The sequence below is a fragment of the Abramis brama genome (genome assembly GCF_963993115.1).
Source record: "Abramis brama genome assembly, chromosome: 14".
NCBI lineage: Eukaryota > Metazoa > Chordata > Actinopteri > Cypriniformes > Leuciscidae > Abramis > Abramis brama.
In genome coordinates, this window is record NC_139976.1 from 5,391,666 (window position 1) to 5,408,336 (window position 16,671).

The 16,671-nt window shown below is 40.7% G+C and overlaps 1 protein-coding gene across 21 annotated transcripts in view; it reads right to left on the reverse strand.

Moving 5' to 3' along the window:
• Positions 1–2,395: 2,395 nt before the first annotated feature.
• The window catches only part of ebf3a (EBF transcription factor 3a), a 93,465-nt gene continuing 79,189 nt past the window's right edge, over positions 2,396–16,671 (reverse strand). For 4 of the 21 annotated variants that reach the window (XM_084134436.1, XM_084134435.1, XM_084134432.1 and 1 more), the window contains exons 11-16: positions 12,219–12,307; positions 7,734–7,799; positions 6,543–6,708; positions 5,662–5,850; positions 4,847–4,936; positions 2,396–3,158 (exon numbers count right to left, since the gene is read on the reverse strand). In XM_084134436.1, coding sequence (XP_083990562.1) covers positions 3,127–3,158; positions 4,847–4,936; positions 5,662–5,850; positions 6,543–6,708; positions 7,734–7,799; positions 12,219–12,307 — 632 coding nt within the window. In that variant the 3' untranslated portion in view covers positions 2,396–3,126. Of the gene's footprint in view, positions 3,159–4,846; positions 5,045–5,649; positions 5,851–6,542; positions 6,709–7,733; positions 7,800–12,218; positions 12,308–16,671 lie in introns of all 21 variants that reach the window. The other 17 variants (XM_084134449.1, XM_084134448.1, XM_084134445.1 and 14 more) reach the window with 5 other exon arrangements.

Genomic DNA, 16,671 nt, shown 5'->3' on the forward strand with positions numbered 1-16,671 from the left:
TTCACAAAGTCCGTCTTTCTGCTAGAATATGCCATGCATGACATTTAAACTAAGGTCAGTAGTTCGTCTACATGGGTGTTGACCAGTGATGTTGTGCATCATAACTGTATATTTTAGTATATGACTGGAACGTCATATTGACCAATCGGCATCCAAGGCAAAAATGCTTTACTTTATGCTGGATAATAAATTGATTTTTTTCAGTTTATATGCATCTTTTAGAGAAGTAGAAGTAGTCAGATGATACAAATCACTGTAATAAACAAAACTTTTATTGATTTATTTAGTAAAACATTTGTAGATTTTTCCTTCCCATAGGTATTTTTTCATTTATTTTGAATGCATGGCTGTTTTTAGAGCGAGAAAAGACCGAAATAAGATTGCAGGGAGAAATTGGTCACAGACAAGAAATACTTTAATTAAATATTATGTAAAATGAACAACTTTGTACAACAAAATGTAGAAATGTGGCCATAAAACAACTCAAATAAAACCATACACGAGCCAGAAAAAAAAAAGGCATATGTTCTTACAGAGCTCATGTTTAGTGAAATCTTCCGAGTATGGGGACGTAATTAGACTTAAAGACAAAACCAGATTGCAGAAATGATGAAATCCACAAATGCACTTTTCGTAACCTTGGGTTTTTCTTACTTTCAGGGTGACCTCAACGGCTCCTCCACTTGGCCGGGCTTTGTTGAGCCATCACAAAGCAAATACATTGTACATTCATCATTTCTTTCCTTCTACAGCTGCCTTTGCTTCCTGCAGCTAAAGGAAACTTGTGCGCCGATTGCCAAGAGGAAACATCCGCTTTTGGTTTGAAACAGAAAGAGTAGCACACTGCTGAACATTACAACATTTACAAAGCCTGAAGTGCAAAGAAAAAGAGCTCAAAAACAAAGCCTTGCATTATATATATATAAAAAAAAGAGATAGAATCACTGCGTATCATTTGCGGATTTTTGGCACGACTCGGAAAATCAATATTATTGAAAGAGAAAAGTGTAAGAAGGTGATATGATTTCGACTATGCTACGGTGTCATGGGTTACTTACAAAATGACTTTTACAATATAGAACATCTTCATCTTTGTTATCCATACATATGATACAAAAACTAACTTTTCATTTGTTTTCATTCCCTTTGAACGCTGTTTTACTTGAGGGAATAGGGTAAAATTAATGTTAAAAAAGACAAACTGACAAAATAGTCCAAAAAGATGAGGGGTCACAATAATTATTTTTTATTTTAGTAAAAAATGTTTGTGCTTTTTACACCATTGATCTGAATGGAATAATGAGATTCACTGTGGTGAACGTTTGTCATTAAAACAGCAGAAAGGTTCCTCTCAGGAGATTCACTGGAAAGCCTTTGACAGAGCTTTTTTCTGACATATTTTAATAAACATTAGTAACTGATGTATATTTCCATTGCAGATATTTTTTTTCTTTCCCTTTTTTTTTCTTTTTTTTTTCCTTCTTGATCCCTGTAAACATGGTTGAGTTATGTGGCAAAGTCATGGTGGCAGGTAAAAATGACTTTTTACATTCTACAAAAACAAAATTTACAACCACAATTGGATTTTTCCCCCCCTGGGGTGGCTTGACATGCACTTTATCTACTAATATTATTACAGCCAGGTGACACAAACAATTTATTTGACTATACAACAAACAGTTTCCTTTCAAAAAAGTACTTTTTTTAGATAACTTAAAAATTAATATAAAAATAAACAATGGATTTGACTGCTCCTCGAAATAGCAAATAAACAAACAAATGAACAAAAATGGACGGAAGGTCTGATGCCGTTAAAAAAAATTCTGATTTACAAATGAAATGTGTAGACGATACAAAACATCGAATGTAGGCGATGATTCTTGGCTAAACCTTCATCGTAATTTCGGCCGTGGAAAACAATACACGTGAGATTAAAGAAAACAATGGAAAGCAATATACAAAATTTCAAAGATAAATACAATATTTATAATTGATATGTTACAAAAAATTCCCTTAGTGACCGCAAGTGTTTGTGTGAAAGTGTTGCAATGTATAAGACAATTTTACTCCTAACTGTAGGAATAAAACTCTGTACTAAATATTTAAGTGAATCTGGAAAATTCAAGACAAGTGTATAAATATTTAGCTACAACTTTGGCAAAATCACAAAAGTCTACAATTGTATAACCACATACAAAACACATTAGGGAGTAAGGAGCTAGAGGTATAAGGACAACTTTCTGGTACAAGAAACAGACTTCACAGTAGCCTAAGAATGCAATAGTATACAGTGCTAGCAAAAAGTTGAAAAACATTGCAGATCACACTCGCTTTACAGGAAGCTTTAGCAGTGGAAATATTTTCTTTCTTTTTTTGTTCTTTTTTTGTCTTTTTTAACCAACAGATAGTAGCGCTTCATCTCTGTTAGTGTGCTTGTTGAAGGCAAGAAAAGAATTTTTGCAATATCAAAGTTACAACTTCTACCTACAATAAGTTACAAAGTTCATTGAACGATTAGATCTCTCGCTCCGTTCGTTCTTCCTTGCCTTTCTTTTTGATTTATAAATCATATATCTTATATTATTTCCAGTTTATTGGCTCTGTATATATTGGCCCCCTTTTTATTACCACAATCAAAAAAAAATGGCAAAACAATAAACAAAAAATAACAATAATAAAAAAGGAAAATGAATTCACATTATGAAGATGTGCAGCGGCAGCACATCGGTGAAAGAGAAACATTCTTACACATTTTTTTTTTTTTATCAGTGTTTTCATCAAATGGCATATCCACAATGTTTCTTCCCACACATAGCAAGAACTAGACATAGCCAAGATTAAACCAGAAATGTTTATACAAAATAGGTACGTTTTGTTCTTTTTTTCCCCCCTTCAAGATCGTGAAAATATGACAAGAGATTCAGTCAATAAAATGAAATTGTTCATTTGCATGTCAATTTCGAATAAACTCTTTGAAACAAAGTGTCTTTTTCCTCTGAATAACAGAATTAGCTGCTGATTAACTTCATGACGAATGACGACTTCGAGGAGGATCCTCCGTATAACGTACTACGCTTCGTCCCCCGGCGAGGAGACGGCTGCTTTACAAAGGGACAGGAGTGCAATTTACATGGGTGGGACCACCAGTCCGGACATAGCTGAAAGAGAAAGAGAAACAATTTTAGCACGGGAGGTCCCAAGACAAAAAAGAACACAGCAGTAAGTATGTCACTCGCATTTCACGAAATACTCGACTCGAAAGGCACTGGGGATGTTTGTAAAATGGAGGCTGTTGCTGTCGGGGACCGACGGGGGAGGGTTAGGAGTGATTGAGTGAAATGTGCTTCACCAACAAGACGTGCTGGAAAGACTTCACTTTTAGAAAGAGGAGCTTTCTGACATTTTGAGGAGAAAGCATCCTGGCTCCCACATGTGTGATATTTCTCTTAGCGTTTTGTTAATGGCAAACAGTGGGCCAGACTCCCAGGAGAGGGTCCCTGCTGACAGCCGAGAAACAACACGGTCACTTCTGCTAACGTCACGTAGACCCACGGTCTCCCCTCCTCAGTCAGCAACCAGACACCCCTTGGCTTTGCCCAAATTGAAATCTTCGCTCGCTCCCTCCTGCCATTACCGGAGCCGAGTGGATGCTGGAAAACCATTTGCATTCTTCTGTCAGCCAGTATTCCCCCCCCCCCCCCATCTCTCCTTATCGTGACATCTAAAGAAAGCCGGACTAGGTCGTCGAACGCCCACCTCTCGGCCCTAAGATTGATGTACTCGCTCGCTCCGCTCATTTCCGCAATTAGGTGTCTAGTGAAGTGCCAGGGGAGGGAAAACGGGAAAAAAGCTCTTTTGCCGCTTTCAACTTATTTGTAGAGTCATGCTTGGAGTGCTTTTAAGTTTGCCAAGGCATCTAATGTTGTGGCATTCCTCATTAATTTCTGCAAACCACATATTAATAAGTAGATGCATGTAGCGGCATGAACTTTAATTTCTCAGTTCATTAGGTCTAACATTATTAATCTCGCTTGCACACGCTATGGCTAAAACATGTTTTCAAAGCAAACAACTGGGCCTTGACGGAGAGCAAATACGAGCGCACTAAACAGCCAGAGTAAGTCTTTAATTTGCCGAACGACGCCACCCTGCCGAGAATAACGCGTGCTCTTTCCCTCTCGCTCTTTCTTCTTATAATCACATTCAACCTGGGTTATAATCGGTTCTTCTGCTGTTAAGTTCCTCTTCGGCAATGTTAGTCCATGTCGGGTGAGCGAGCACGGCGAGCACGGCGAGGCGTTAACATGTCTGCCCTTCTTGCGCTCCTATTGTAGGATACATCAATTTTTAACTGACTACAGTATTCTGAGGGCCAGGGGGCAGCGTGTACAGCTAAAGTAAATAGAATATGAAGAGAATATTACATATGTTCAGCTCAGGTTGAATGCAAAAGAGGACGGTGAATAATGGAGCAGGAGCATCAATTTTATTTGCGCAAGATGTTTCCGAATTATAGCGATCCCAGCCACTCGAGTACGAAATCTCCTGAGACACTTAACTTTGCTTAATCATTAATGAAAGATAAATAAATCAATAAACACACCCACACATGCACATGCATTCTACATGCCCGCATGCATAATGCGTTCTTGCACTTATTCGACCACTCATCCGTCCATCCATCCGCCCATCCAAACGCGAATGCATAATTGATGCGGGCGGGAGGCCATGTTCGTTAAGCGGCGGATGGCGGATGGGTGGCGTCTCTGGGTACCAGAGTGCAATGATGCGACCCAACAGGTGAGGCAACTGCGGGGCGAACTAAAAGCAGGGATACGGCTCTCACCTTGAAGTCCATTGCCATTTGCACTGGTGCAAGAAGGAGGTGGAGATGCTTGGGGCCTGACAACTGGAGCAAAGGCGCTTTTTTGTTTCACTGCAGAGATGACATTGGCAGGTGAGAATGAGAAAATGCCGTGTGTACTGCTACAGTTTGAAGAGAGGCTGACCGAAGAGGCTGCCATGGTAGGGCTCGACGGAACTACTGCAACAAAGCAGACATAGTCACCACTCAGAGAGAGTTCACTTCTTACAGACGAAGAGTCAGAGAGCCGGGCCTCGCCTCTTTTTCAAATCATATTCATGGAATGAAAACAAATCAGGGAGAAATGGTTATGAGGATATGGGGGGGAAATTTGGGTTGCGGGTCTTTTTGGGGGGACTAAAACAAACGAGCAAATCAGGTAAATGGAGTTGGAATGGGAAATGAGATGTCCTGCCTTGGCCACTTTCTGGATAATAGGCGTTCTTATCGACTCTGACTGGGTCATTTTGCCGAAAACATTGTTTTTTTGTTTTTGTTTTTTTTAATGCATTTAAAAAAAAATTTTTTTTTTTTTTGTTTTTTTTAGAGTGCTGTTCGGTGGCCTCCTTTATAATTGAAATTTGTTTTGCTTTGATTGGTCGGATTTGCTAAATGTCTCGGTTGTTCAGCCTCCAGAGTCACCCCTCCTTTTATCCAGTAGCACACATTCCCAACAGATAACAAAAAAACAAAACAACAAACAACCAACAGAACCACAACAAAGGAGTGTCAAAAGAAAGGGGAAGCACAGGTGTGGACACAGAGAGCGGGGGGCTTGTCATTACCTTGATACTTACTGCCGTAGGGAGAATTTGCAGAGGAGCCGTTCAAGAAGCCCGGTGAACTGGGCACACCCAGGTTGGGCATTCCCGTGTTGCCGTAGCCGTTCATGCTGTTGCTGACAGTGTTGTAGTTGGACTGCTGCGGGGTGCTGCTGGGCACGTAACCGCGAGGCGACACGCTGCTCGTGTTGCGACTGTAGCCCACTGCGGACGGAGAGACATTGGTTAAAAAGTGCCACAATATGCGGTATGTACATTAAAAATTTTCAGGTAGATGCTATCACCAAAGTTGTTAATGCTAATTATATATGCTATTTATAGGCCTAATGTGTTAACCTTTCCGTTCCACACAGCTGTGCGTTAAATTCACCTCCATGTATGTAAGGAGAATATTCAGCATTGTAGCGTGTATTCCAGTGTGATTTTTCCCTGTCCTGACCTGAGAGGAGGCAACAATGGAACAGGTGTAAACCTATTATCAGTACACTGGCTAAATGCAGTGTGTGAGATAGCGCTGCGTGTTCTGGCAGGCTGGCAGCGGAGAGATGGGGACAGGGTCATGCACCTCCTGGGATCTATGCTATACACAGCCAGGAAAGATAAAGCTGCAACCGGCCTGTGCCATGATTCATGCTGCTAGCAGCTCGCTAATGTTCGCTAATCGTTGCAAGCATTTTTCTAGATACGTATATAACTCATTTTGATACTCACAGATGAATAACTAAAGTGGTTAGCAAGGTCTCTAGCCTGGCTATGTTGGTTAGACTATCTGTTTTGATAGTTTTAAGGGTTTTTTGGCACTTGTCAGTCAACAATGATCAGCTAAACACCATTAGGCTAACCTAGTTTGTTGTTCGTTGCAGTCTACATGCTGATCATCATTTGTTGCCACATACCTTGTGAGGTCTCTGAGACGTTGACGGCGAGCTGACTGCCGAATGAGTTGACCCCCATCATTCCGCCGTGAGAGGCCGTGTTGGCGAGGGACGGGATCTGGTTGTGGTTACGTGGGACGCTATACAGAGCCTCTGCGATATCTGCGGCCCTCTTCAGGATGATCTCCTACCACGCAGAAACAGAGAAGAGAGTTGTCAGTATGTTCTCAAAAAGAATTTAGAGCCAGAGAATTTGAAATCACTGGGCTTCATTCATGAAACAGAAGTCAATTTATGTGTAAAAATGGATCAATTATCAAAAAAAAGGTACTCTGAATCTGTCTCTCTCTCTCTCACACACACACACACACGTTGGGTTTCCATGTTTATTGGGACTTTTCAAAGACATAATGATTTTTATACTCTAAAAACTGTATATTCTATCCCCTAATCCTATCCCTAAACCTACCCATTACTGAAAACTTTCTTCATTTTTACATTTTCAAAAAACATGACTTAGTATGATTTATAAGCTGTTTTCCTCATGGGGACAAAAAAATGCCCCCACGAGGACAAAGATTGCAGATATTGCCATCTTTGTGGGGACGTTTTTTCCCCATAACGTATATTATACCTAAACCACACACATTATATATATATATATATATATATATATATATATATATATATATATATATATATACATACACACACACAAATATAAATATGTATTTTCTATCTGTAGGTAAACATAAATGACACCACGTTTAAATCTGTTTCGCAGTAGTTGGATTGCAATGTCTTCACCTCTGTGCTACTCGACTGGGGGAAAATAATGTAATGGATCATTTCTTCTGAATATGTATTAGACCTCTCATGCATAGCTGGACCTCTCTGTAGAATGTATTCCAGAAGTGCACCTTTTAGGGCCAAGTTCAAGGTTATCCTCCCATTTAAATAAGCCTGTACATGGCTGTGTGCATGTGTTTTGAGTGATTAACTCGTCACTTTGCACCAAGGGCCGCAGCCATGAATTAAATTGCAAAAAAGCAGAAGTAGTTGAAGAAAACAAGCTTTCACACAGCTACAGTACAAAGGCCCCCAGCAAGCTTTGAAACATACAGGAATGTAGTAAAAGGAGACCAATGCTGATTTAATTACAGCCACCGTGCAAAGGAAGAGAAGAGGTGCTTCATTAGCATGAGTTTGTACCTGGTTGTTGTGTGGCATCCCGTACAGTGCTTCCACAAGGTCAGCGGCTCTCTTTAGCAACACCTCCTGCAATATACACCCAGAATACAACATAATCAGTCATAAAGACATATAAACACCATCAGCCAGTACACTGCACATGAACAATAAACGTGCATGTTGGGCTGGGTACACTTTCGAAGCCCTTTATCTCTGGTTGGGAAAAATACACAAGCTGACGAATTGCGTTTTTTAATTATATATTATCAAATGCATTATTTAATTTCTTAGTCACATTTCATTTGACTTAGTTAGACTAGTGAAGTGGTGTGTAACCTAAGCTAAATGAGTCAACATAAGGACTTGCTTTTTAACGAAGTGGCCTTGTGGGTATTAAACAAACAAACACTAGCTCGCCGCACCGAGTCAAACACAGACGCTGCGTTCGGCTACTAATTCCACGCACTTTAGCTCAGAAGAACAATGAGTCATTTTCCATATCTTAATTAAACTGGCAGAGTCCTCAAAGACAACATCTCACCCCTAATTCATGTCCTAAATTTGCAGAAGAGTTCAATGCCCATTCCTCTTTCTTCAGGACAATAAAGTGAATTAGCTCGGGTTAATCTAGTTCTTTCATAATGACATTAGGAAATTTTTCAATTAACCCTCTTTCTCTGGCTGTTGTAAAGGACTTCATAAACGACTTCCTCTCCAAAGCGGGCTGAGAGGCTGTGCCCTGGGACACGGACGCCGGGAACTCTCGCTTATCCCCGTCTGCAAGCTTTCCCCCCACTTATAACACAACAAGGATTAACCTTCTGCTTATTTTTCCCTTCAAAAATCACACCTAAGCTGCCAACAAGCGTGTCTTTAATACGTTTTGCATTGGCTGCCGGCTTGTTTTCTTCCAACGGGTGCACAAGAGCGGCTTTTTAGGGAAATTATACTATATTGTTGTTTCATTTAAGCATGTCTTGAATTTGCTGACTTGTCGATTTGCACTTTGAGTGTAACCACATTCACGGCATTGTCCTTGTGAGTGCGTAGCGCGGAGCGCCTTCATCATGGCTCGATGGCTATTTCATTCCCATGCACAAGCGCCATGTTGGATCTGTATTTATCAAGATTAATCACAGGCCCATGTGTTTTATAGAGACGCACTCCAAACCTGAGCCTAAGCGGATGACTGCTTCTTCAAATGGGCATTTACCTCTGAAATTGGGGGCTCTGTTTCATGTTGCAAGCGTCTAGTTTGCATACAAATAAAGAATTACACTTGTCATTCAGCAGGTAGTGTCAATGAAAGACCCAGCTGTCCTAGTCCAGCTCTCGTCTCTCTCTAAGCAAGATTAAGTGTTTCTCTGAGCCGCTAATAATTACTCATCATCTCAGTCATCATATCACAAGACGTCTTACATGCCTCCCAATTTCACCCGACGATTATCGCAATTAACGTCGCCGAAACCTCACCCCGGCAGACACATACTTGAACTTCTTGTCCATATGGTGGCCGAGAGGAGGAAGAGGCGCAAGGATAGTTTAAGAAAACGCCACGTCTTCTCAGCTCTAATCTGTCATTTGCCACGAGGTGCGTTTGCTAATGAACCAGATTTAGCGGCGTGCGTTGAAGTGGGAGTCTATATGCATCGAAAGCATTGGCCAATCGCTGGAGGAGGCTGTGAATGAGTTTGTTTTGTTCCAGCATGCCCCTCTCATCCTCGCGGCCTCACGCTGAGAATATGATTAGCGGTGAGCGGTGTTCGAAAAGCATTTCCATGTAAATTTCAGTGCGGCGGCGTTAAGTGTAATTGACTCCCCTTCCTTTTCTGCATCGACACAAGACTCCAGGTTAGACTGAGAACTATTTAAACCCGAAACGATCCCAGGGCTTGTTTCGTGACAAATGCGAGGGCTTATTATTACAAGAGCTCATTGTTCCGCCGGTGGACGAGAATCGTTTAAATGGAAAACTTGTTATTATCATTCTTGAGTATCTTGAGTGGTATATATCACCACTGTTAAAGAAGCCAAGTGAGGTGAGGGGCTGGAGGTGCTAATGTCATTATAAAAGTGTAAAGCAATTATTCTGTTAGTTCTTGCCTGAGGTGATGAATACATTGAGAAGTGCGGGGCCAATACGTGTAGCTACCTCGCAAAGCCGAGAGAGAGAAGATGAATTTTAATGCATGGGTAATTGCTCAACATGAATGCATTTCTAATAATTTTTCTTGTATATTAGATTGAACGGAAAGCGGAATAGATTGGTGTTTGTGAGCTGAAACAGGACACGAAGGCTAATGGAACTGATGAAGGCGAGAATACGGCCGACAGGTTACCACTATATGATTGCATTAAAGATTATTTGATGGCACGTAAGTGAACGTATAGGGCCTGATCAGATTTTCATTCCAGTGTTTGTCTCAGTTTTATATCGAGACAAATGGATGACACTGATTTCAAACAAGGACTTAAAAGAAAGAGGATTGGAAGGTCCCTTTAGCAATCTCCTGCCTCATCACATGAGTGACTTCACATATTGCTTTTTACTTTTTACTCCCTGTCGCCACCTTCATATATAAATGTGTTCAATGGACACCCCTCCTCTTGTATTGAGCAGCAAATTTTGAATTGATCTAAAATTATGGAGGTAAACTGCAATTCTATGTTAGTGATTTCAAAAGCACTGGTAACAGTAAAAGAATTGAGAAATAATATTATATACTTTGTGTTCATATTTATTAGTTGCATTAATAAAGTGATGTCCAAAGCAATACATGCACACCATATTAGCTTTCTGTCCTGCTACGATCCCCCATCAGAGCTTGTGCATTGTAGATCCCTGACTGAAAAGAAGGAAGGAAAAGGAAAAGGAAAAAAAAAAAACAATCTAGGAATCGATATCAGGGGCGTATTATCAACTCTACAGCTGAGTCGAGCGGGCGAGCACAAGTGTGATGGCTTTACCTTATTGCTAACACACTGTGTACATCCCTCCCCCCGAAACCTCTTATTACAGCGTTCTGTCTCCCGCCCGTAACATCTAATGCAGCCGCTCCTCCCAGACGCTCTGCCTCTTATTGAGAATATGTGTAAGGGTCAATTGCTGCTTTGCGTGGCGCTGGCTGTGACCCTCGAACGCGATAGAGGTGCAGACGGCTGCGGTAACTATGATGAATCACTTGGCACTTTCATTTACATGCTGCTGAACTCACATTTGGGTCCATTAGAAGCCAAAATCAAATATTTATGTTGTTTATTGGAACTGCTCTGGTGTGATGGCCCTGTGCTGAGGGTTTACCTGAATTTGAGATGAGTGAGATCGAATGCACTTAAAAAAAAAAAAAAAAAAAAAAAGAAGACATTTCCATCACATTTTTTGTTATTGATGTATTTTTCTTATTTTATTTTATTTTAATTTATTCTATATTCTTTTTTATTATTATTATTATTGTTCAGCTTTAGAAATGCTCAAGCAGGGTGGCTTTTTTTTTTTTTTTTCATAATGGATAGTTTAAACATTTACTGGAATGAGATTTCCTGTCCAGATATTGGCCTCCACAGAGACAGAGAGCCAAGTGTAATTGAAACACATCATGTGGCGTTGGGCAGAGTCTTACGGATTCTTAGTTTGGTGCATGTCCGCGGGACGCTGGCGCAGAGACCGCGTCGTTCCAGAGCTGTTCAGCGGAAGTTAATGATAGCGGCTGCTCCCATGCTGGGCTTTAATAGATATTTGTATGATATCTGTTATTAGGCCTCTGTGGTGGTCAGCACCCACGAACAGAGTACAAAATAATCTCTTAACATATTATTAAGAAAAGCCCTCGGCGCCGTGCCACTCTCAGATGGGAAATTAGCACGTTTTCTATTAGCCAGGCACAAGTCATAGATCCTATCAAAGCTAAATGAGCAAAAAAAAGGGACAAATCAAAGAATAGGAAATAGAAAAGGTCCAACTGACACGCTTTGTCTTTCATGTCACACATCAAAACAACAGAACTCTGATACGTGTCGACCACATGGGAACCGCAGGCAAACTGCATGGTTTGTGGAATTTAAGTGGGGAAAAAATAAATAAATGAAGCTAAAAAGCCCAGAGAGAGGGCTTGCCCATATTAACGTGCACAAAACTCATTTATTAACCTGCTAAGACAAGGACTTTTAACGGAAAGCTCTGTAAACAAAAGATTAAACTGGATCTAGCTTTGGAAAATGAAAGGAAAACAAGACCAAAATAATCACCCATCTGAAAAAGGCCTCTGCTTAGATTACAATCGCCACTGCCTACTGGGGTGGAAAAATACTTAATTGAACCATTTCGACGTGCCGAAAGTTTGCGCGATTCCGGCGGAATCCAAACACACCGGATTGCATAGTGATGACTTGCCAAAAGTGATTGCATGCGCTTGCTCATCTAGCCAGTGAATTGTTTCCCATTTTGACATTTCTATGATAAATAGCTCTTTCTCACACATAAACACACACACACACAGAATCACTGACCTTGGGCAACCTCTCCGGATCACCTGGATGTCTGGGAATGACCTTCTGCAGTCTCTGGAAGCCGTAGTCAATAGTTGGTTCGTTCAAAGCTAAACCGCAAAACAAGAAACGCCATCCGTTAGCATCCTGCGCAAGCAAAACAAATGATCAGATTTGCGTTTTCATATGCACCATCATAAATGTTATTACATTCGCTCTTGAGAACATATGCACCCATCATGCATTTTATTCCAGATAGGTTTGAGCATTTGAATAAAAGGTAATAACGTGGTGTGCAATATTCTGTCATGCCACGTAGAGCCACATCTATCACCTCTACTATTTGGAAGAACGAGGCCTATAATTGATCAGATAAATTTAAAGGAGTTAGCGGATACATTATGAATGAAACAGGCACACTAATACAAACACACACACCACTCGATTGCGACTGTCAACCGTGTGAAGTCTGTATCAGTCCTACTTCCTGAAGCACCCGCTGGATTTATGGGCAATGGGCGATGATGACATATGTCTGGCTATTGCACCCTTTCAGATTTATCCCTCTTTCTCGCAATCTCTCCGCCATAGTGCGCTAAAGCAAAGCAGGCAGGAGGAACACTTCATCTTACAGAGCTTTAATAATCTGTGAATGGTTGACTACAAACTGATGTAGGGCGCTATCATTTCACAGCTGTGCTGGGGCTGGCCTCATGAAATTGCTGGCCACAAATAGTAATTAATCTTTTCTTTCACACACACACACATGCCGCACACACACATGTACCCTCCCTCTCAAATTGGAATTTTGAGTATGAAGTGCTCCGGTTATAAATCAGACATAGCTACTCTGTATACAAGTGCATGAATCATAATCTCAACTTCCTGCTACCGCATGCATTGTGTTTAACAAGCTTTAGAAGAGTGCATGGAGGTCTATTATGGTCATACTAGACTATGAGCATGTGAAATTATTTTCAACATATATGGGCAGCAGGAAATGATGTCACACTCAAGGGAGTAAATATAATATTTGTACATTTTCTGAATGTGAATGCCCATGCAAAAGACATCACTACAATACTAAGACAAGCAGCAGGTTTTTAAAGTCGCCATTAAATGAAAATTCACCCTATCTACTTTCTAAATGCATGTTATAGATCATGTGATTTTTTAAAATGTCAAAACTGGACCTTTCAGTGAAAACACTTACTTTTATTTTTATTTTTCGAGAATCCGTTACACTTGGATGTACGTCACACTACTTCTGTTTCATTGCAACTTTAAGTGCATTGCCATGCAGATGCAAGAGTGTTTAGGAAAGATGCTATAAAAAACATAGTGCCTAAATATGATTTATGTGACTGATTTCAAACAGGTTTCCTGAACTCTATCTGCTATTGGCCAGACGTACTGATAGCTTTGGTTGAGACTATAAAAATGAACATATAAAATGACATATATCAACTTTAAGAAGGAAGATATCAGAGAGAGGGAGCAGAAAAAAAGCCAGTAGAACATCAGCACAAAAATATTATCAGACATGAATGTAGATGTCGTTGTCAGTGATGATTCTGCATGAATCAATGCGCTTTTTCTTTTGAGAGATCAAATCTGTCTGTTTCCCTTACTCAGCACGCTATTTGCTGCTGAACTCTGCTCTGATGGAAACGGGGAGAAGCGCGAGAAAGAACTAAAGCAGAGAATGAGAGATGACAGCCTGAGAGGAGAAGATGAGCATATTAGACAGGAAACTTCCTGGAAATAATTGGGTGACTTTATGATGAAGTGCTACAATTACATCTAAGTGTAGTAGGGGACGGCAATCCAATCAATCCAATCTGATCAATATCAAGACGGCGGTTGTGTTTTGGCGCACACGTATGCGTGTCATCGTGTGACAGCGGTGATGCTATTTGACATGCCATCTTGCATGGCTGAAGACAAAGTGGCGTGCAGGAATCCGAAGTAAGATGTCGGCTTGTTAATAAAGCATTGATCGGGCGTATTGATTTTACATGACATGGCTTTCACAAGGATGTAGCTCTCTCACACACACCTTCACCTCCCCCTTTCTTCGTTCCTAGACGGACGCCATCCGACTCCTCCAGACGGGAGGGCAGATGTAAATGTTTGTATTATAGCACTTCATTATGCCTGAATTTGCCCATATGAGGGAATCCATCATTTTGGCTGCTTTCTTATGTCTGGGGTCTGGGACTACACAAATGGATCATGGACTTTGACACTGGCCCTTCAGGATGTGTATTTGCCCTGGGACATATAATAAAAGCAGCACTCGGTGACATTAAATATGGCCCGAAAGCGGGCAGATTTACAGCCGTTCTGATGGCACTTTCACACAGCGCAGCCCCGAGCAGCAACATGTTGTTCTGTGCTCTGACATTGAGCCTTTGCTGATGAAGGAATGTGTGCGTTTGATAAATGTATCGGAACAGTGGGCGCTAAACGCTCTTCAGTTATTGATCAGATGCTAATGCAGTAAAAGAGGTCAGTGAGACCTTCATTAGCGCAAGACAGTCCCTCACCTCAGAGATCCTCCATCTCAAACATGCCAGGAATTATTAACTACAGCTGTGTGGAAATCACGGGGAGGATTTTTCAATAAATAAAAGAAATGAATAAAAATAAAGAAATGGTGATCATAGTTTCTAACAAAATACCACAACATAACTACAAAAAAAATGATATTAGCAATAAAAGGTAATCACAGTTTCTGACACAATACAATAACATAATTGTACATAACAACATCTACATTTTCTTAAATGTAAATGTTAAATGTTGCTAGGGTTTTATGGGTGTTGTTAGATTTACTGATCCAAGTAATTCTGGTCTTTAGATATGGCTCAGGTCCCTCCTTCAATATAAATATATTGGATTTACATTTAAGTGTCTTAAAAAACACCACTAATAACTCTATTACACATAATATTTTAGTGGAAACTATGGTTACCATGATAAAACTTTTATAAGGGGAGGACTTTTGTGATTACAAACACATCAAATTGATAAAAATAACAGAGAAATGAATAGAAGGAGAAACAGATGTGGTTTTGGTGTGTGTGTGGGGGGTATCAGTGCTACTGGGCCAGCTGGTAAATATGTAGAACAGATTGCGCAATAACAGTTTAAATCCAGACAGACTCCTGCAAGCATCTTGCTTTCTCCTTCACTGCTGTTGTTGAACTATTAAACGTTCACAACGTACACACACTCTCTATCTCTTTCTCTTTCAGCCCAGACCTGAGGCTAAGCCCCTCCCACTGGCCTTTGAGCCGGCCCCCCAGCCCCAGGCTCGGCCAATCAATAGCACTTTCCTGTTTTAGAGCTGGGTAATTATGAGGTGGGGAGAGTAGGTGACCTTTCACCTGTTCCGCATTACTTTGCTGATATTAAGATAAATTGCCCGATTTTGGGTAAACATATGCTGCAATTCAGGCTGTCAGCGCTGGTTTGCTCAGGGATAATTTGTATTGATCTCTCCGTTTCTTCCCAATTCTGCTTACTGACCTCACGGATAATGAGAGAGAGAGTGTGTGTGTAAGTGCTGGATATTGCCGTACTCACCACTGCTTTTCACAACGTGTGTGTGTGTGTGTGTGTGATAGTATCTGGAAGCCTGGCGTATGTCAGTGGCAGAGTGTTTTGCTTACGTCTTCATTTGTCATCCATTTTCTGTTTGTTTGTTCTATCCATCCGGAATGGAGAGAGGGGGGCTGAACGCCGTTTAGCACTCAAGCATAACTGAGCACGTTAAATCAAATCAGGCTCACGTCTCGTACGGGACCGTTATGAATTATGGAGCCGACCGTATAAAAGGGAAATGTGCTTGCTAATGAGCTAGCATGCTTTTCGGGCCGAACGAGAGCGGAGTGAATGAACAGAAGGGTTTGCGTTTGATGGATGACAAATCTAAAGCTCCTTGGGCTGGTCATCATGTTTAGTTGTTTTTTTCACCCCTCATTTGTAAAAGAGAATGTTAAGCACAATCTGCCAGGGATTTAACATAAAACAGCCTCTGATTTTACATCCAGAGAGAGCCTGTGTGTGTGTGTGTGTCCACATGTATGTGTGTGCGCGTCTCCATATATTTCAAGATTGAGTGTTTTGACCTTGTTCTCGCAGACTGTATATATTGTCATTCTTCAAAGCTGACACGCTAGAGTGCGGCAGATACTAAACTGTGACACGTTTTTATTTAGCAATAAGAGAAGCGTCCCATAGTAACATCACAGGGAAGTGACACGATCGCAATCAATCACAATAAAACGCAGCTGCGCGGATTCGCCAAGTTACGAGACGGAGAAAACTTACTTGATGCACTAAATATACTATGTAAAAACTGTATAGGTCATTTTCTGTAGAAAAATCTGGATTTGAAAATGGTAAAATTTTGAATCGGTAAAGGATATTCAATTGACATTTCTCACTGGTCTAAACTCAGAAACAG